Below are 21,109 nucleotides of genomic sequence, written 5' to 3' on the forward strand. Positions count from 1 at the left end.
CGCAAACCTCTTGAGCGCAGCTGGAGTGCTCCTCCCTCTTTGCTCAAGAGGCTTTGCTTGCTTTCTTGTTTTCCTCCTCTAAAAGCTAGGTGCGTCTTATGGTCGGGTGCATCTTATAGAGCGAAAAATACGGCACATCAGCTGAGGGAACTTTACAGCCAATAGAAAAACAGCAAGCATGCTCTCTGGACAGAAAAACATCTGTTTTCTTGCTGGACTTGGGGAAAATAAAATCAGTTCTACTACACCTCTACAGTAGAACCTCTGCTTACATCCTGCTCTACTTAGGTCCGTTCCAAGTTGTGACCGTGGCAAACCCGGAAGTAAACACCGGGTTTGCCATGATTTGTGCATGTGCAGAAGCAGCTGCCGTCGTCTGCACCTGCACAGAAGCGGGATGCCACCGAATGTGCCTGCGCTTCTACCAGCGACCCGTTTCGACATAAGGACGGGCCTCTGGAACAGATTGTGGTCGGGAGTAGAGGTTCCACTGTACTTGCATTCTGCCAAGGGGAATCACAGAGCTATGTCTATTTGGTTGGCTGTTTCCTCTGGGTTATTTGAAGTCATTTGGCTCGTAAATGGATGGAACTGGGGTGAAGATTTACTGATGAAACCATTAATGCCTTGAGCTCCAGCACTCGGAGCTGCAGATTCCACTTCCAATCACTGCACCTTCTTCCCGATGCTCAGAAACCACATCACAAAGCATGCCCTGAAGACATCTTATGGCATATCTGAATTGCATTTATTGAATAGTTAATTGCATGGCATCAACTAATTCTAGAAAGGTGCATCTATAAGATGGGAAGGCCAGCTGAGAAACTGTCAAAGATTTTTCTCCAGCTCCAAGGAATCAGGGGTCTCTTTACCTGAATGACTGCACCTGCAAAGGAACCTTCTGGCTTTGCTCTCGCAACCGGCACACATCCTTCGACGCTTTCCTCATCAGTTTTTCAGCACTTAAACCCTGTTTTTTTTCCTCCTTTGATTGTTCAGCCTGGTGAGGGAACAAAATTACAGTTAACAGGTACCAAATGACAATATGACAGGATTCAAGAAGCCAGAGAGAGAGAGAGAGAGAGAGAGAGAGAGAGAGAGAGAGAAGAGCGCACCTCACAAAATGTCTTCAACACAACATGCTCTGCTCATGGGACACAGGGTGGACTTGCAAGCAGATGAGAGGTGTGCATACTGCAGCTGGAAGTTGTGCATTGTTCATTTTACAAAATAAGACATATTGGCACCGCAGCTAAAATGACTTGGGGCCAATTTTTAAACAAGATGCATGAAAAGGACTTCACACTTCCTGGCATGTCCTTTAAAGGGCTTTTAATCCATGTGCTGGTGCATCTGAAGCTTATGGCCCAGAAGGCAGCTCTATTGGCATGCAAGCTCTGTGTCGCAGAGGCTGGCAGATGGATGGAAAGCTTTTTAAATGAGATGCCAAGCCACGCAAAGCCTGTTTTTGCACACCCAGTATCTCATTTAAAATCAGTCCTTAGGATGAACTAAGAAGCAGGTATGGTCTGGATTTTATAATCAGGCAATGTTCTTCAGCCAAGTGTTTTGAAAACCCTTGTGGCAATTAAGAGTGTCTAATATCTCAAACACCCCAAACCATCTTTCATTTATTTACTTCCTGTGATGTTGATTAGTTTTATTAAATGCCCCCCTGCTGTGTTAATAAAGTATTTGGTATCTTACTGCCTGTCTCAACTTTTTACTTTAGTACACTAAAAGCCCTAAAGTGCCTATTGACTTTTGCATTTTAATGGACACCGAATTTCTACAGTAAGCACAGCTTTGCCTTCTGGAGTAAACATTGCAAAACTGCAGAAGATGATCCAAGCAAGCTTTTGAAGATCTACAGATGTACATAAGACTTGAACAGTAAGAAAGGAATTTTATAGACTTCAGAACAGGTTATCATTTCTAGCTCTTCGAAAAATAATAATTATGCACTCAGTATTAAGAAAAAAAATCAACTTCAGAACTTAGATACCTCGGTTCGCAAATGCCTAGCGAGTCGGAACATTTTGGCTCCCAACGCTGCAAACCTGGAAACAAGTGTTCGGTTTGCGAACGTTATTTGGAAGCCGAATGTCCGACGCGGCTTCTGATTGGCTGCAGGAGCTTCCTGCAGCTAATCGGAAGCCGCACCTTGGTTTCTGAACATTTTGGAAGTCAAACGGACTTCCAGAACGGATTCCGTTCGACTTCCAAGATACCAGTGTATTTAAAATAAGTTGAAGGGTGGGGGTGAGGGGGACAAAATACCAACTGGAACATTTTTCTTATGTATGGGAGAAAATAGCCCACATCTAACAGAATTAGGTATGCTTAAGCCCATTGGACTGCATCCAGTGTTCCTCTTCCATTAGCGACTTCCACTTGCAGATTTAAGGGAGAGGCACCAGGGGCACAGGGCAATTGCTGGGAATTGCTTCCCTTCCCATTTCGTTGAGGAAGCCTTACCATCAGCTAAGCAACATCATTGGCTATATCCAGTGTTTTTTTTCTAGGGGGACATGTACCCCTAAATATTTTGTGTTGCCCCGACCACTCATGGACAGATTGACATGCCAGTTGTCTCTGCAGTAGCAGTGCAGACTGGAGCGCCATCATTCTCCCTGCCGGTGCCCAGGGAGGGGAGTCTGGGGCAGCTGCGGTGGAGGCAACGGCGCTCCTCCTTCTCCTCTGGCCGGGCTAGAGCCAACGGGCGAGCGCTCGTCCCCCTCGCTCAAGCCGACCCCACCACCGTTGTCGCTGGGGGTCTTCCCATCTTCTCAGCACCGCCTCTGCCTCAAACCCCTCATCCGGGGGTTGGAGGGAGAAGGAGCAGCCAAAATGAGAGTATCCCTAAACATTTTTTTTAGGAAAAAAAGCCCTGGCTACATCCCATTGTACCTTCATGTGCATGCTTCTCTTTCATTTAGAGATGAGCAATTTGATGTCTCTACCTGTTTTTCAGCTTGTTTCAACAGCTTCTGGAACCTTTCATCCTCCAACACCCGTGGAGGAAGCTCTGTCTCTCCTCTCGCTTTCATCTCCTCCAGCTTCTGCTTCAGGTCACGCAGCATCTGCAGTTCGTCATTCAGGCGACTCTGCCGCGTGCGAGAAGCCTGGAGGTCCAGCTCCAAATCCAGAGAGGTGCGAACAGGGCACTCTTGCGTTGCTCTTCGCATGTTAGGCTGGCAGGCAGGCTACAGTTTTCAGGAATCCCAAAAACATAAGAATGAATTTAAAACCCGGAATGAAAACTTCTCAAGGTGATGTCAGCATACCTACATAAAGCATGCCAGGTTTATTTATCTTTTTGTATTAGACAGCTTTCCCCCTGTATATCAGTGTATTCAGTTTTTACTTTGCTTTAGCTTTATATAGGTTTTCATTTTTATGTTATATTATAAGTCATTTTTAGTTTACATTTCATTAAAAAAACACAAAGTTCAATAAATAATATTAAACATATGTATGTACTTTGTGTATAGATTTACGCACACAAAGCTGTGGTCAGACTAAATACCACAGTTCCATTATCCTTCAGTTGTCCTGAAAATTAAGAAGTTTTTCCTCATTTGGTTAGAGGGGGTGCTGACAATGCCAAGGATGCAGGTTTGGTCCTGATATGGGACAGCTGCATATTCCGGCATTACAGGGGGTTGGACTAGATGATCCTCAGGGTCCCTTCCAACTCTATGATTCCAGGCAAAGACCATTACATGATAGGGACAAATTTCGCAACAGGGAAGGCCCTTAATTCCTTTCTCATCCACTACTGTACCTGCAGCCTCCACCTCCATCTGGGATTCCCAGACAGTATTTACCACCTTGAAGGGAAAAGCAGTAGATGCAGGGAAAGGGGCAGGTTGAGGAGGTCTGTGGCAACGTGCCATTTCATGAGACCCCCAACAACTGCCTTGCTCAACTATCCCCCCCCCCTTTTTAAATTGTACTACACCATCAAGCACATCTCTGGAATTTGTTTTTGTGGCAGTGACCATCGCCCCACCAAGTGCTCAGCAGTGAGCAGAACACTGGTGGCAAATCCAAGATGCCGACCGACTCTACTAGGCACTGAAATGCAATTGCCTGGAGTTTTACTCATAGTGGTAATAGGTGAAGGGTAAGTTGTAGGCAGAAAGTGGCTGACCCAGAAATAATTTAATAGGAATTTAGTTCCCACTCCCCCAGGCACTACCCCACAGCAAATGGTGCCCTCTTCTCAACCACTTGAAAACTTGTTGGCAGCAGCCATGATTTTCTGACTCAGGTTGTTCTCTAGCTCAATTCACTGTTTCCCCTATCTGAGCACAACTAAAGCACAAATGGGCTTAAAAAAAAAAAAAGAAAAGATCAGCGCCACAACTTCGTTTGGGCTTCATTCAAATATTAATGGGAAGCCAGGGCTTCCTGGAATGAGAATAAACCACAGGAAGCAACTTCAGTTTGTGGAAGAAACTCTTTAATCTAGCAAAGTGTTTGCAGTGAAATGGAAAAGTGAGCAGCAAATGATCAGACAGCACATACCCTTTTAACTCTCAAGCTCCGCCGTTCAGTGGCATTTCTCACAAAAAGGGATTTTTTGGCCAAGGTTGAGCTGTCGCTATCACTTCGATTCAACTGCCAAAACAAGGAACAGACAAGAGAGTTATAACATAAAGTGATTGGGTTTGAAATGGAACAGCTCCGAGTGTTAAAACTGCCAAGAGTAACTACCACATGTACTAATGGAGGTGCCTACACGCTCACCATTAGTCTTATTAGTAATAAATGCAGAATGGCTAAAAAGCCACAGTTTGATTATCAGTAATTCATTACACCGGAAAAGTGCCACGATTCCATTCCATTAAACAATGTTTACATAGGAGCCATCACCAACTGCTCTGCTGCCCTCAAGTTTCAAAACTTGAGTGTCTAAGGCAGAAAACTTTGGTCAGTGGATCACCAAGAAACTCTTTATTTTGGTTAATGTGAGGAAACTTAATTCACTGTGCTTTAAGGTTCTACAGACTGCAACAAAGCTCTAAGCAGGAGAGTGCACAATGGATTAAGAAGCTATGTACTGAAAACTGATTTACTTATTTTTTTTAAAAAAGCTTACATAGGCACATGTAATGTTGGACTTTTCCCTCTGCACCAAACTGGGACCTTTGCTTGATCAACTACTGTTCATACAGAACACTGGTGTAGCATTACAGGTCCAAGCTTTGGGCTCAAGCACTCCTTCCTCACGCCCTTGGGAACAGTAACTGAATGCTTCTGCTCTAATTTAGTAGCAACCGAAAGGCTGGAATTTGCTGTGTTTGGACAAAACATCCAACTGTGGTTTCTTGCAAACAAGGAATGGGAGCTTCCAATATCCTTCTCTCCCCATGGAGGGGAAAGGGAGCATATGTAAGCCCAAGACTCAAAGCTGCTTGCATTTAATAGAACGCTAAACCATGATTTAGTATTATTACAGTTGACTGCAGTGAATATTTTCCTCAGACCTAAGATTACAACCAGTTCAAAACGTAGAATTGTTTGCTTCTCCACGTTTCTGTCTTATATTGAAAGGTCCTTCTGAGAAGGATCCTGTCTTTGTTTCCGATGCTATTCCATGAAACACCACGTAGAATGATATCACAGTGCAAGAGCAACAAACAACTTTCTGGATGCCTTTGAACTGTAACTCCAGTTTTGTTAACTAATTGCAGATTGTCTCACTTTTAATCCCCACCCCCTTCAAATAATCTCATTTTTCTTGCTGTATATCCTCAACGGGTTGCATTCCAAGACAGGGTAACGCCGAGGGAATGATTTTGTATTGTATAAACAAAAATGTCATATTAAACTTTAAATGAAAAGAAACTACATGCAAGATATACATTTCAGTTCTTCTAGAAGGCATATTAAACAACATTATTTACAAGAATTATACCACAGAATTTTCAATAATTAACAAGATCTGAGTCTTAAAATACGCTGATGTAGCTAGCATTTGAAAAATAGCTTTGTGATCTAGGTTTCTCTCTCCCCAAAGAGACATTAGTTTTCCTACTCTAGGAAGTACGCTGTTAAGCGATCATGGATGATAATGCCATACATTAGTGCTTAAATGTCACTTATGCATACGGAGAGGTACAAACAGAATCAAAAGCTCAGTTTCCCATTATACGATTTGCAGAATTATTACTTTTAAAGAAAGATGGATAATAAATAGTAAAAAATATATTAAAACGACCTGCAATTATCTAATGGTAAATGGTGCAATCAGTAGCAGCCAACATAGATTTGTTAGGAATTAATCATGGTAGATGAACCATATTTCCCCGTTTGGTAAAATAAACTCTTTTAGTAGAGACTTTTGACCTAGTTTCCAAAGTGCTAGATATATGTTCAATCTGGGTGAAACTTCTAACGGAGCACATAAGATTGGGACACACATGGACGGGGACACACACACACACACACACACACACACACGTGTGTGTGTGTGTAAAGGCTAATAGTCTGAATGAGATAGCTAGTGGGATTCTGCAAAGGCAACCAGGATAGATCAAGTGTTTATCAGCATATATATGTCATGTGTCCCTTTTTGGCAAGGCAATGTAGAGTTTTACAGGCCTTTTGCTACCTCTTGTTCATTCACGTTGGGCCTCCAGTTGGGTTGTCTCAAGGATTCACCATTTTGAGTGTGAAAGGGTTTGCGCCCACTTCTTAGGTATGACTGCATGCTATGCCGTTAGCTACTTTAACCACATTTGCCACCTTTCTCCTAGGCCCTCCTTTGGATTTGAGACTGAGGGGGCTCAAGCCTTCAGAGTTTTATTCGAGAAAAGCCAGTCCAGTTAGTCATCACAGACAGAGGGAGGGACAGCTTGAACAAAAAATTAACCACAATTCGACCATACAGTGCCGCAGTACAAAGATGGCTGCCATTTTGAAATTGTTGTACCCATGATGGAAAATTACTAGCACCTCAAATGTAGGGGTCTTGATTTATACACTACAATAGCTTTCCTCCACATCCCAAATGAAGACCCAGTTCAATTTAGGAAAGATTTAAAGAACAGCTAAAAAGATGGTATTATATGAAGTGTGAAGAACAAGGCTTTGTTTAGCATCCAGTTTTTAGATATTTAGCATTTCAGAATCAGACAGAAATTGTTCAACCCTCTGCAACTGGAAGGGAGGATAAGGAGCGATTTTTAGAGTAATGGAAGCCGAACTGAATATTCATACATTCAGTCACTGATTGTTTGCAAGTCTCTCATGTAACTCTACCGTCTCAGTTTTCACATGAGCAGTTTGTCTGAAAGCACTACTATGATAATGTGTAAATTGTTGCTTTGGAACTAAAGGAGCTCCATGGAAACTGTGTCGGTACAGCTTCTTCCAGAAAAGGTATTTCTGAAACAGCACCGTCAGAGGAAGTGCCATTTCCACATTGCATATATTAATTTCAAAATTATATGCTCCTAGAAATCTCACAGAAGCAGCATGTTGCATATAAACAATTGCATTAGCAGAGGTCACAACAGGAAAAAGAGACCAGATTATCTTAGGCTTGAGGGGAGGCCAATGTAGCCATCTAGGCATCTCTGTCCAGCCACTGGGACTCTTCCCAAGCCCTTCCCCATCTCCATCGAACACAATCTTGGCCCTCCTGAAAAGCTTTTGCCTGACTGGGAAGTGTCCTTATGTTGTGATAATGACTCTTGCTTGCCTGCCTGGACAGGCAGATGTGTGCATGTGGGGTGGTTGTGGTGTAGAAACCTTTGCTTTTGTGTGGTTGGAATGTCGCCTGCTCTGCAGAGGTAAGAACTGCATCCACTGGTCTGCTAATTTAAGGACATAACAGCAGCCCTGCTGGACACACTGCGTCTGATACTGGAGGCAGCACATAGTCATGGTGCCTAGTGTCTTTCAGTGGCCTTATCCTCCACTAATTTGTCTTAAAGTCATCCATGCAGGTGGCCATGAACATATATTGTGGTGCTAAATTCCTTAGCTGATCTGTGCCATGTGACGAGTACTTCTTGTCTGCCATGACTATTCCAACATTCAGCTTGATTTGGAAAGCCCCCCCCCCCCCCCGATTCCAGTACTATGAGGGGCGAAAAATGTCTCCCTATCTACTTTTCCCACACCCATTTTATAAACTTCCATCGAGCCCCTCCCCACTTACTTGCCTTTTTTCTACACTAAAAAGCCCCGGTGCTGTAGCCTTCCATCACAGAGGAGTTGCTCCAGCCCTATAATCTTTTTGGTTGCTCTTATTTGCACCTTTCCCATGATGCTGGAATAGTATTCCTAGTGTGGTTGCACTATAGCTTTGTTTAATGGCATTATGATAATGGCAGTTATATTTCTAATCCCTTTCTTAATGGTCCCTAGCATGGAATCCATTTTTTTCACAGCTGCTGAATAATGGGTTGAAATTTTCACTGAGTCATCTGCTACAGCCTCAATATCTTTTTCCAGGTCAGTCACCACCAGTTCACACTCCAGTAGTACACATGTGAAGTTAGGTGTGTTAGCCTGCATTCATTTTTTGGGCCTCCCACCACCACCAACCATTGGCACACAGACCATAGCTGTCAACTTTTCCCTTTTCTCTATTCAGAATAAGGGAATTTCCCTTAAAAAAAGGGAAACGTTGACAGCTATGACATAGACACCAGCAGGCTGCCCAAGAGAGCACGCAGACCTCAGACTGAAAAAGGCCCCCCACTCCTGGCACATGGAATTACAGTGCAATCCTACACACTTGGAAGCAAGCCTTACTGACTTCAGGCTGAGGCCTGTGTGCACCCTCGTATATTTAAATCACATGACTTCCCCCAAGGCATCCTGGGAACTGTAGTTTGTTAAGGGTGCCGGAAATTGTAGCTCTTTGAGGGGTAAATTACAGTGCCAATGATTCTTTGACAGAAGCCTTGTGCTTTACATGCCTGGGTACAGCCTGTCTCCTTAAGTAAGTGTGTACAGTGGTACCTCGGGTTAAGTACTTAATTCGTTCAGGAGGTCCGTTCTTAACCTGAAACTGTTCTTAACCTGAAGCACCACTTTAGCTAATGGGGCCTCCCGCTGCCGCAGCGCTGCTGCTGCACAATTACTGTTCTCATCCTGAAGCAAAGTTCTTAACCCGAGGTACTATTTCTGGGTTAGCGGAGTCTGTAATCTGAAGCGTATGTAACCTGAAGCGTATGTAACCCGAGGTACCTCTGTACTGTTTATATGGCAAAGTGTGAATGTGTTTATGTCAGTGGGGTGGGGTGAGGGGGATGTCAACAGCAGCAACAAGCTCCAGGCTCGCTCATGGCAAGCAGCAATTTCTAAAGTCCACAGGCAAGAGTGACAAGCTTGCTATAGTTTAGCAGCTGAGAGATGGATGCCGGGTTGTCAGTATATGGCTCATTGCCAGTAGCGTGCTACTGCCAAAGAAGTTAAATGAGTCTTTTAGTTAATGGGACCTCGCGGAGAACACTCTTTGTCTTACCCTGCAGATGTACTGGTTCCGCTCGCCTGGAGAGAAAGTTTGTGAGCGCACTATCATGCTGTTCCTGACAAAGGGATGCTGCTGAGACTTGAGGCCGGCTCTGTCCTTGGGTCGTACAGCCACACCCTCACGCCTGTCTTCTGTGTTCGTTTCCTTATCAACCTGTTGAGGATATTGTGCATTGTTGTCAATCCTGAAAACCAAAACCTCCCCACGAAGCTTGCTTTCCCTCCCATTCTGCCACAAATTAGTTAAGATAAAGACAAAGAATCCAATGCACCACTCAGCAATAATAGGCAGAAGGTACTATTTCAATGTGGGACACGTGTGAATCTTACTGCACAAAGCATCACAGACTCACCTGCCTGAATGGCATGTGAATCTTAATTAACAATGATTTTCCCTACTCATATTGTACTTGATATTAAAGGCTTGTGACTCAGGCTGAAACAAGGGACAAAAGCCTGACCTCAGGTTAGAAGTTTCTGATTTTACTAATGGAAACAAAAACCTTGCAGGAGAATGAAAGCTGGATACCATTTTAAGTCAATGAAGTCATATTGCCTGTTTAAAACTAACACTTATAGCGAGGCCTACCATTTGCTAACTGCAGGAATGCTGTTGTCCTCTCTAGAGGTGGTGAAACAAATACTGGAGAGAAAAAGTATTTCCTATTCTAAAATAACAACTCCTCCCTTTACTTAAATTCCAGGTCTTAGAAGAACTGATGGAAGTAACCAGAACTGGCTACTCTTGTGAATTATGCTAAAATTCTCAGTGGGGTAGTACAAGAATGTGGACCAATCCTTCAGGTTTTCTGTTAAATGTGTATGTTATTTTTGCAGAACGATAAAAAACGTAGGAAACTTAACTTAGGCCATCAGTGGAGGCATCAAACAGATTCTAGCCAATGAACATATTCTGAGACATTGCTCAAGACTCTATATAACCAAGAGGTCTTATCAAGATCTTCTGTTTCTGTTTGGTTTTACCAAACGAGCAGCTGTGGTGCTAAGAAGGAACAATCACCTGGTACTTGGAGATCACTTTGTTTATATGGAAAGTAAAATAAAGATAAAAATAAGAGGTGGGAGAACAGGCCTGGCCATTCATAAAAATCAGGCTGCAGTTCAAGATCAGAGGAAGAAGATGCTTTATCAAAGTACAGATACTGTACTCACATGCTTCCAAAGCCATTCCTTCATGCAAAAGGAAGAAGAGTGTCTCTTTGAAGATGCTGCCTGCTACCCATAATTTTTGTACTTAAAGTAATTGTTTCTAGTGGGTCGGATCCAGAGTTGCAACTGTGAAAACTAGCGGAAGAGGCAGAGCTGATTTGGGGTGATATTTTCTCTTCCCTTCCAATCTCTCTCCCCCTCCCCTCAGAAAAAAAAACCTGATCCAGAGGGTTGGAGGATCATTCAGAACTGCAGGGGAAAGGGAAATTGGTGAAAATCACTCTCCCACTCCTTCTGCCCACAGCAGAATCCACTTCATGCAGTGCGTGTCTCCACTGGATCCATTTGACCTCCATAGGAGGAGTCCTTCTGCTCACAGAAGAGCAGGTCTGGATCCCACCCCATAGGTACTGCCTCCTTAACTGGGAGACACCTTTTTAGTTGATCAAAAGTGCTTTTTCATTGTTTAATTCCACCAATTCTTTGACTAAAGCTTACAACCTAAACACACAACACACAATTCTCCTGCAATGCTCTGAAGCGCTGAGCCCTTATTATTAAAACTTCATAACAAATGCAAAAACAAAAATATTAAACCACCCGTGTATGCAAGTATAGCTTAAACATTAAAATAGCCTATTAAATATTTAATACATTCATTATTAAACATGAATAATCTCCCAAATAAACATTAAATGTTAACTAGCAAGCTGAATGCTTTTCTTGAGGACTTAAGAATCTCTTTTCTGCTTTTCCCCTTTACTGTATATCAAAACAAAAAAAGGATCACTTTGCCAGAGGGGACAGAACCTGTTAGAAATCAATGGAGAGTTTAAACGCTGAGCTGACTTTGGCCAGGTTCGTGCATAAAAATATAACATGAAGAAGCAGTGTGCTGGTGCTTACTGCATGCAGACCCCTCCCACTCCTGGTGCACTGCTCCAAACCATGAGCACAAACCTTGGCTTTTGATTGTGCGTTGTTTGGAAGGAAACAAACCGTGTGACAGGGCCCAGGCACCACAATAAGCCAGACTCCAGCTTGCGTTTGTTTTCCAGTGGAGCTATGTGCTCATAAACTATGGTTTGCTTTGAATTATGGTTTAATGTTACATGCAAACCAGGCCTTCATTCATTAACATAGGGCTGATAATAAACAGATTCCTTATGACAAACACACCACCTTGCTCGACCAAACACAGCCACAGGATGTCAGTGTCTTCTTTGTGGTGCATTAGAGAAACAATCTAAAATATTCACCAGTATGGGTGGTGCCGTTGCTTGCTCATTGTGACACGCGTGTGCATGATTTCTGTCTTCCCTGTGCTTGGTTTCACCTTCCTCTACCAGTTTAAGGCAGAATCTGTTGTCATCTGAGTATCTGCTTCCCTCTGCCCCTTTAACATTGTCCTCTTCTTCTGTCACAATCTCACTGGATGCCTCTGCCAGCATTCCTAGCCTGTGAGAACAAAGTAACCCAACTTTACCCTTGAAAACTGACAAGGCCCGCAAAGAGGAAAGAAAAAGAAAAAAACACTGGCATGCCTGGGATCTGAACCCTGTACAAAAGATATATTATTATGGACACATTATCTCAGCCAGAAGTAGATTAGAATTTCAGTACAACGCTTTCATGATCCGACATGTGAATGCATTATATTAGTCATCCGCTCCAAGAAAAACAGAAAGGTCTGTTGCAAATCGGTTCCCTTAGAACATTCTGACAAAAGCACAGTACGTTTGACATCCACAGATGGTTCTAATGGAGAGATGCAAGATACCTTTCTCATGATTATTAACCAGCAAATGTAGAACTAGCAAATACAGACTAATGCTTTTCACATTCTCTACAGATATCAAGATTATATTAACATGAGGGGGGGCACTTTACCTGCATTAATTCTTTTTTTACGTGAGATCTTAACACAAGGCAATTAATCCACATTTAATAACATCTCTACTGAAAGATGAATCACCCAAACTCGACATTTATTGTGGACAATGCAAGGCTGGCTCCAAAGAAGAGATAATACCCATCTTCATTGTTTTATGTCATTAAATAGCATAAAACAAAAGGGAGGGGCTAGTGCCTTCACAACCTGCTTATAGGCATCTGACTGGTCACCAAGGGAAATAGGATGTTGGACTAAATGGACCTTTGGTCTGATCCAACAGGTCTCACAGGTTCTTATGCATGGGGAGTGGGCTGTAGTCCCTTAAGTCATTAGCTTCTGTGCTATTAAGGGGAGAGAGAGAGCAGGCCTTTGCCTTCCGGCTGCATCGCTGTCCGCCCAATTCATGTCCACCAGGCTTCCCCTCTGAAAATACACTTCTCATGTGCAGACAGCGTGGTGCCAGGGCTGGCAGGGGAAATGGGGGTTGGGATTCCAAGGGGTGGGGGTCTCCTGGAAATCTTAATTGTGTGCAGACTCAACGGTGGAAGTGTGTGCGGCGGATATGCCATTCATAATTCCTGCTGCACTTCCCACTCAAGACACAAGATACTACTTAAATTTAAAACAAACAAACAAACAAACAAACAAAAACAGCTTCTCTCTTCAGCACTGGGGAAAGTGGTGTAGGGAAAACAGCAAGTGAAACGTGCAGTTCTCCACCAAGGGGTCTAAAAGGGTAAGAAGTTAATTTTACATGCATGAGGAGCAGATGGTGAGCAGAGGTTTCTTTCAGTGATCAGCCTTGTTTTTGATGTTGCTTTATAAATAATAGTATTTTTATTTATTTTTTAAAAAATCAATCTACCAGTCTTCTTCAACATGTTGTGGCTCCTGTACACCCTTCTCTTCTTCTTCTTCTCCTTCCTCCTCCTCCTCTTCTTCCTCCTCATCTTCATCTTCCTCCTCTGCCAACTCTTGTTCTACTGCCTGCAGCTCTGCTGATGTCCTTTCCAGTAATGCTGACACGGCATCCTAACAGAGACATTGGAAGCAGATCTACATTAGAAGACATACTGAGCGATGTTACTTATAAAACCTGCCCTATTAATAGTTGTGAACAGACAATGCTTTTGTCAATTACACTGGCATTGCCAATTACACTCTACCAGAATCCACCTTTCAGAAAAGGTGTTGATTAAATGTACTGATCACAAAAACATCTGCAGGAACACATGAACCTAAGTAGGGCAGCATCATGAGAAACTCAGGGCCGAGCATATTTGGTTGCTCACGTGACACCAGGTTTCCACGTGACTTCAGAATTCATGCATCCCTTGTGAAAATTATACCCCCACCAAAATTTACAGAAAGGATATAGTAAAGGAAATATATTGTGGTTCTTTGGTGCAAAATTACATATTAACCGTATGCTGCAAAAAACTAGCTGCCATTTATGCATAGCTGGCAAAAGCAAATTTTACAGAAGTATCTGACATTCATAAATGTCAACCAGCCAGGTAAGATTACAACTTTTTCTGGCTCTGCTCCCCGACTTGTAGTAGCGAACAGGAATGCTCATTCCCTTCCCACGCTGCTGAAGCGGGACAATCGTACATAATGTTCATAAAAGACAACATGTTCATTAAATCCAATGCAGCAAGGCCCGGATCTTGTAGGCTGTCATTCCAGGTAAAATCTAGGAAGCAATCATGGGATCGGGCCTGTGTGCGATGGATTTTATATGCCTTTAAGAATGTTATACATGTTTCAGGAAGGCTACGCATGCCAGGTAGGCAGCATATGCTCTTACTTTTTATCACGCATAGAATAGCAGATCAAGGAAAGAAGATAACCCAAGCAGGCCCACTATAGTTGTGCACTTTGTAGCTGAGAATAGGTGTCCAAGTACAGGCAGAAGGTGTGTGTGTATGTGTGGATTGAATAACTGAACTCCAGGTAAAAACAACAGCACTGCTACCAGTTCAAGGTGTTACTATGAGTATATAAAGCCCTAAAGTTTACTTGCAGGAACACCTCATGCCATATGCACACACTCTACTGCTTCAACCTGTGGAACTGGCATTGTTATAGGTGCCCCTTAACCCTCATTCTGGCCTTGCAAGACGTCCAACTTCCAGTGTGGGCAGGGCCTACATTTTGGAAGTCCCTGCCTATTGACATTCCACAGGCACCATCACTGTGCTCTTTTCAGAACCTGCTTAAAATATTTTTGTTTAGGCAAGCTATCCAGACACATAGAGGTTAATGTGTTTTGAGCTTTTCTTTAGCTTCTGTTGGTTTTAATTATCTTTTGAATATCTTAATGCCTGTTTTTAACTGTTTTCCATCAACCATTTTTAATGTTTATTTTATATTGTTGCAAACTGCTTACAAGTGGTGTGTTGTTTTTTTAAAAAGAACACAATACAATACAAATTTTGTTAAATAAACAAAACAAATAACACTGTGGAAAGTAACCTAAGCTTTCTCCATGAGCTAGCATTGTGTTTTTTTATGCACAGGGAATTTTTAATGTGGTAACATGCGGCTTGCAGGTGTTTTCCCCCCCCTTACAAGGTAGATTTGGTTCTTAGAAGCCAAATTACACACCTCCACTCAGGCCATATGGCAGTCAGCTAACAAAAGCAGCAGGAGGGAGCAAATAATTAGACAGTACAATTGCTTCACCGTTGCCGCTTCTATTTTTCTAGTCTCCTGTTCAGAAGTCATCACACATTGCTTACCAGATCCAAGGAGCCAGGCGGCTGATTGTTTGGTACAAATACAGGATCCTCCTTTAGTCCCTTATTCTTTTTCCTAGGGATCTGCTTGTAAGCCAGCAAGTTATACCAGAGAGTAGAAGTCTCATCCGAACATGGCAAGTCTGCCAGGCTTATTTGAGTTCCAGCCTGCACAGAAATGTGAAATGATAATTCATTGGTTATTTAGAAAATCAAATCAATAAAAAATAACAGTAATTTTTTAGATACAACACCCCATCCCTCATGAAACAATGCAAATATGTCAACATGGTTTTACACTGCCTCCTCAAATACCTCTAACTTCCTGTACCTCTTACATAATAACAGGACAATGGCCCATCTACAGTAGCCCAGAATCCTGTTCTCACAGCAACTACTACCTGTGGAAAACCCACAAGCAACTGGGATTCAGAAGGACTCCACATAAGGGACCCAGATCTTCTTCACTGGTTGGTAACAGCCAGTCTTTTGCTGCTGTTGTGTTTTCCCTCAATGTGGGGACAACCTTATTTAAAGGAGACGTGTGTGTGTGTGTGTTGTAATCCAGAAATATTAAAGACCAGACAATGCATACCCAAAAGGATAAATATATATAGTAGTTTAAATTCTGTAAATCTAATCAAATATAACAGATCCATGCAAGAAACAGTACTAAGTTGGTGCCTGGGGCAAAAAAACCCCCTGGCATCAGTCCATCATGAGGAAAGAATGTGGTTTTATATGCAAGAAAAGAAAATAGAGGCTCCTATTCGGAGGCTTGAAGAGCCCTATTGCGCAACATGCCTCAGGCGCCATCATTTTAAACTCTAGCATTGTCCATGGTTATTAATCAATATGCTTCCGTTATACTATTATCCACTGAACGGTTACTGAGGCAATGATAGCGTGAGAAAAACAAAGAAAAACAGAGCAATCAGCTTTTTACCAGGGTGCTCTTATCCAGGGGGAATGTGACCATTTTGCTTGATGCACCTTTGCCACTGAGGTAGGGGAGGAGCCAGAGCTCAGTGACAGAACCCATGCTTTGCTTGCACAAGTTCCCAGGCTCAATTCCCTGGCATGGGAAATTCTGTCTTGGAAAAAGATTGTCTGTAGGCAATATTGGGCTCCATGGAGCAATTTGGTATAAGGCACTTTAGTAGACCTTCCAAAGGCGAATGGAAGAAACTTACTAGCTTTGCAGTTTTCTAGGCTGCACATCATTTCTGTATTGATGTGTGTTGTGGGTCAATGCTGTCAGATATCAACATAAAAGGTAGGCCAGGAAATTGCATCAGCACCAAAATTGTATTTTAGCTATTTAACTCGTGTGTTTCTTGTTCATGTCAATGGGGCTTTTGAGAGCCACAGTAAGACAGAATCGTGTCAGCCATGGAGTGAAAACAGGTGTCACAAACGTAAAATACATTCTAGTGCTTCTACTCTCTCAAAATAAATAAACCTGTGTTGCGGAGGGGCATTTCCCTCTCTCCATAGCCAAAGAACAAAAACATTGTCTGGTAGACAAAAGTTTGCTTCCTGCAAGCACAACAATTGCACCAACTGTTTGGCTCAATTCCAATCTTCCATCATCCCCTCCTAGCCTGTGAATGTGACAGGAAGTCAAAATAAAAGCAACAAAAACTGAACCCTGTCCATCTACCTGCAACCTAAAGATATAAAAAAAAAAATACGGCCAAAGGGATAACTACACCATGTGGGTTGCATATCTGCTAGAAACAAAGGATTTTCGGTTTTCATTAAATTTCCTAGTTGTCACAGCTGGAGAGAGATGTAGAAGAATCTGATGAAAAAATGCAACTAGTAGCAAATCCCCCCCACAAAAAAAATTCTTACTGTTTTCAGCTTCTAAGCTGAAATTTAAAAAATTGAGTTGAGAGGCTGAACCAAAGGCTGCCATGCTTGGAGCACACTATTTTGTTGCAAAGCTCATTGTAGCTTGCCGTTGACTACATCGATTAAAACCATATGCAAATTATGCTTATTACATGTGTCTAAAATATGTATATTAGCTGCAGCCCTCAGGCTTATGATGCATTTTCAATGAAGCCCTCAGCACTGAACAAATTGTCTACCTCTGTAATACTGTGATCAAAAGGGAATCTAAATTCCACAATCATCCCATATCAGAGATGAATATATTAAGTCCTGCGGAGGTTGCTAATGCATGCCTCAGAAGCCTCCTATCTATCAGCATGAGAAAAAACAAAAGAACATCAAACAAAGCCAATAATAAAGAATACTTACTAGGCATTCTTCCCAGCGAGTTTTACTGACAGAGCAGACATCCACTCTCAAAGTCTTCTGCTGCAAAGAGGCCTGGGAAATGGCTACTCTGAACATCTCACTAAATAAAAGAGTTTCAGCAGCAGAGTGGACTTTCGTGCGGAAAAGACAGCTGATGTCAGCGGAAGAGGGAAGAACTGCAACTCTGAAATACCTAGGAGGTGGGAAGAGAAAACATGCGAAAGATTATTCAAACGAGTATCCCAAAGCTCCTGTGCAAAACACTTGTAAAAGAAATGTCTTATTCCTGGATAAGTGTTATGTTCAACTGCAGAGACTTTGGTGCCCACTGCCTTATAGATGTCAATAGTAAAGGTGTGTCACCTAACCCGGTCATTGGGAAAACTAGGGGGAAAAGAAAGAAAAGTGAAAATAGAAATGGAAATGCTGAAACTGAAGAGTGGGTGGGAGTTAAGAAGAGCTCACAAATCACAGGTGGAATTTGTAGAGTCTGTTATCCTACCGGAAATAGCAGGGGAAATGTTAGGTTGCTAAATACTATCCTGATAGTGATATGCTAGAAAGTTGGAAAAGTCTTTTAAAGCTGCAAAAAGGGCTAGGAAAATAAAGCAGAGAAATTTGAGAGTTTGAAATGAAATAAGAAATAGTGAAATGCAATGTTGTGAATTGTAAACAGAATACTGATACATAGATTAAAATACAGAAGTAAAGGAGAATAAGTGACAGAAAATGGAGGAGAAGAGAGAAATATTAAGAGCATTTAGCAGGTTCTGAGTGCTGGTTCACACATACAAATTGTCATTTCTCCCTCCACACAATTCGTTTTGACCGTTTCCAGTGACAGGTGACGAAATGTCAGTGTAAATCCAGCTCCATGTGAATACAATCCCCAGCAGCCAGCAGGAGTTTCCACAATCTTCAACCCTTCATATAAAGTTATCCAATTCCCACTAACATTTCTGTTATTGTTCCTGTAACCCAATGACCAGTTGAAATCGTGAGGTCAGTAATCTACTTCAAAGGCCACTTTCTCTTCTTATTGCCCTTGGATTATTATTATTTTTTAATGCAGATCTCTGGAACAATTCTGTTGATCATGCTACAAAGTTAGTTATTTACAAATGCGGCCTTTCTCACAGACACTTTATTATTTATCTTATGTGAAACCAAAAACCCATCTTTTTGCACAAGCATTTCCTGATGCCACCTTTTAGCAACCATGGGACAGTAACTGTGGAGTTTCACTATTTCATTTCTATGGTCTCATTACTATTATTTTGTTGTAAACTGCCTTGGGATTTATTTTTAAATGAAAAGTGGCAAAGAAATTATTTAAAATAAAATTTTAAAAATCCTAAGACTTTCCCTTAGGTATCTTCAACTCATTTAATCATGTCAACCAATCTTTTTATGGTCCAGTTTTTTTACAGTTATCAACCACATCCACATCTACAGTTCGGAAAATAGCTAATCCTGCTATCCCCAAACAGCTGCTTTTGTTTATTTGCCACAAGCACACAATTAAAGCTTAAAGAAATGCTCGTAATATTGCTTCATCCCACAATACAGCTCAGCAACTTGGGAGTGCTCCTTGCACAACACTGCGTGCTTGAAAACAAAGCAGGGAGGGATAAAATAGAAACCAAGCTGGAGCACTCTCTCACTCTCTGTTCCACATTGTGTTTCCTAAGGCCATGTACACATTAGTGCAGTGTTCCCCAAACTTAGATCGCCCGCTGTTTTCGGACTACGATTCCCATCATCCCTGACCACTGCCCTCAATAGCTAGGGATGATGGGAGTTGTAGTCCAAAAAAACCCCCAAGTTTGCATTAGTCGCTTGAAGCACAGTGAGGTTGTTTCTCCCTGCTGTGTTTCAAGTCCTGTTCTCACTTTTCTATACAAACCAGAGAGGGGAAAGGGATGTCGTCACTTGATGCCTATTACCTGGTTTGTTTCCCCACACTGAACTCCTAATCCACCGAAGCTGTTACCTCTGCACATCCAATGGCATCCAGAACTGTACATACCTCCGCTTAACCGCAGCTTCCATTTTCTAATTGGGTGAAAGCTGGTTTGAGGGAAAGTGCATCAAGCTGGGAATATTTCTCAAGAGGCTACAAGATACCTATGGACTGTGGCTTATTGTCATGCTTACTCGGTTTCCCAGTGGTGGGAATGAGCTGGAGCAAGAGTAAGCAGTAATGTGTACACAGCTTAAGTCTTGTGGGAGCACTCCCAGACCATATTGCGATGTAGAAAGCAGCCTTTTAGTACATAAATATTTCCACAAATTAAGCTACCTTGACGGAAACAAGTGCTCCCAGTAAAAGAGGCATTTCATGCTTTCACAAAAAGGTGCTGCTCTGCTTATCAAGTGAGAAGGTGAAACTCCATTCCCTTTGAAATGCAAATGCATTACACACATACAATGAATGTTTAAAATGGTCTCCAGGTAGCATATGAATCTCAGATACAACTCAAAAAGTATAGTCGGTTTAAGGTCAGCTCCTTCTGGATAGAAAAATCCAGGCATATTTCATGATTGGGGTTTTGCTAAACTATAGACACTTGTGTCCTTTTTAGGTAAGGCCAAAAAGCAACAGGAACTTAAAAGGACACCTTAGCTGGGTTCACCTATAGCTCTTTGACCACCTTTTGAAAAAGTTGTGTATAGGCACAGTTTGAAACCTCACAGGTATTAAAAATATCTTCCTATATTCCTATTTATTTGTTTGTTGCTTGGCAAAGAAAGAAGATGGGTGCTTCTGTGACGCAGAGAAGGAGCACACAACTTTCTAAGGTGAAATGGAATGGAAAAATAAGGACGGGGTCACATGGCAGGGCTTTGGTGTGAAGGGGACAGTGTAATCTTAGGTTCCCTCCTCCATCACCACCATCTTCTTAAAGGCTATGTGAGTATTTATCCAGTCCGGAAGTAAGACATCAACCTTTACAGAATAAAAAACCACACCCTTAAATAATTCTACTGGATCCACCTTTAACCCAGCTTCCTCAGAAAAGCAAAGATCATTGACTTTTGGTATGTGTGGGGAGTATGTGTGTGGGGAGGTGATGAAAGATAAGCAACTAAAAAGGGGGGTTCCCACAGCACTTTCTCCCAATTCCAAATATGCCAAAAAATGTGATAAAATGTAATCCGGGGATTACTTTACTTACACTTTGGAGCCAGGGGATACAGAAAGGGCATGAAGATTTTGTAGCTGCCCCACAATGACCACAAAACTTGAGCTGTTTGTATCGTATCTGTTAAGGAGAGACAAAAACAAAACAAAACCCTGCATCAGGCACTTGTAATAAATACATTTGCAGTTGACAAGGAATAGCCTGACTTTTCACATGCGCCGACTTACCGGAGTCCTATTTGCACTTGAGGTGCCTCTAGAACTGTTGCATCATCTTCACTATATGCAACTTCTTCACTATCGTTTGGTCTAGAGGAGAGAGGAAAAGAGGTTGAATAGCCACAGCAGACCAACATTTATACCTCTGAACAGTAATATACTTTATTTATTCTA

General features: G+C 42.2%; 1 protein-coding gene across 1 annotated transcript in view; it reads right to left on the minus strand.

Moving 5' to 3' along the window:
* WWC2 (WW and C2 domain containing 2) overlaps positions 1-21,109 on the minus strand; it is a 111,895-nt gene that overhangs the window by 4,210 nt on the left and 86,576 nt on the right. Inside the window, exons 13-22 of the mRNA XM_083755417.1 lie at positions 20,945-21,025; positions 20,751-20,837; positions 17,572-17,764; positions 15,307-15,471; positions 13,428-13,594; positions 11,928-12,126; positions 9,491-9,652; positions 4,534-4,626; positions 2,964-3,206; positions 873-1,000 (exon numbers count right to left, since the gene is read on the minus strand). Coding sequence (XP_083611543.1) covers positions 873-1,000; positions 2,964-3,206; positions 4,534-4,626; positions 9,491-9,652; positions 11,928-12,126; positions 13,428-13,594; positions 15,307-15,471; positions 17,572-17,764; positions 20,751-20,837; positions 20,945-21,025 — 1,518 coding nt within the window. The remainder of the gene's footprint in view (positions 1-872; positions 1,001-2,963; positions 3,207-4,533; positions 4,627-9,490; positions 9,653-11,927; positions 12,127-13,427; positions 13,595-15,306; positions 15,472-17,571; positions 17,765-20,750; positions 20,838-20,944; positions 21,026-21,109) is intronic.

The sequence above is a fragment of the Podarcis gaigeae genome (genome assembly GCF_964106915.1).
Source record: "Podarcis gaigeae genome assembly, chromosome: 9".
NCBI lineage: Eukaryota > Metazoa > Chordata > Lepidosauria > Squamata > Lacertidae > Podarcis > Podarcis gaigeae.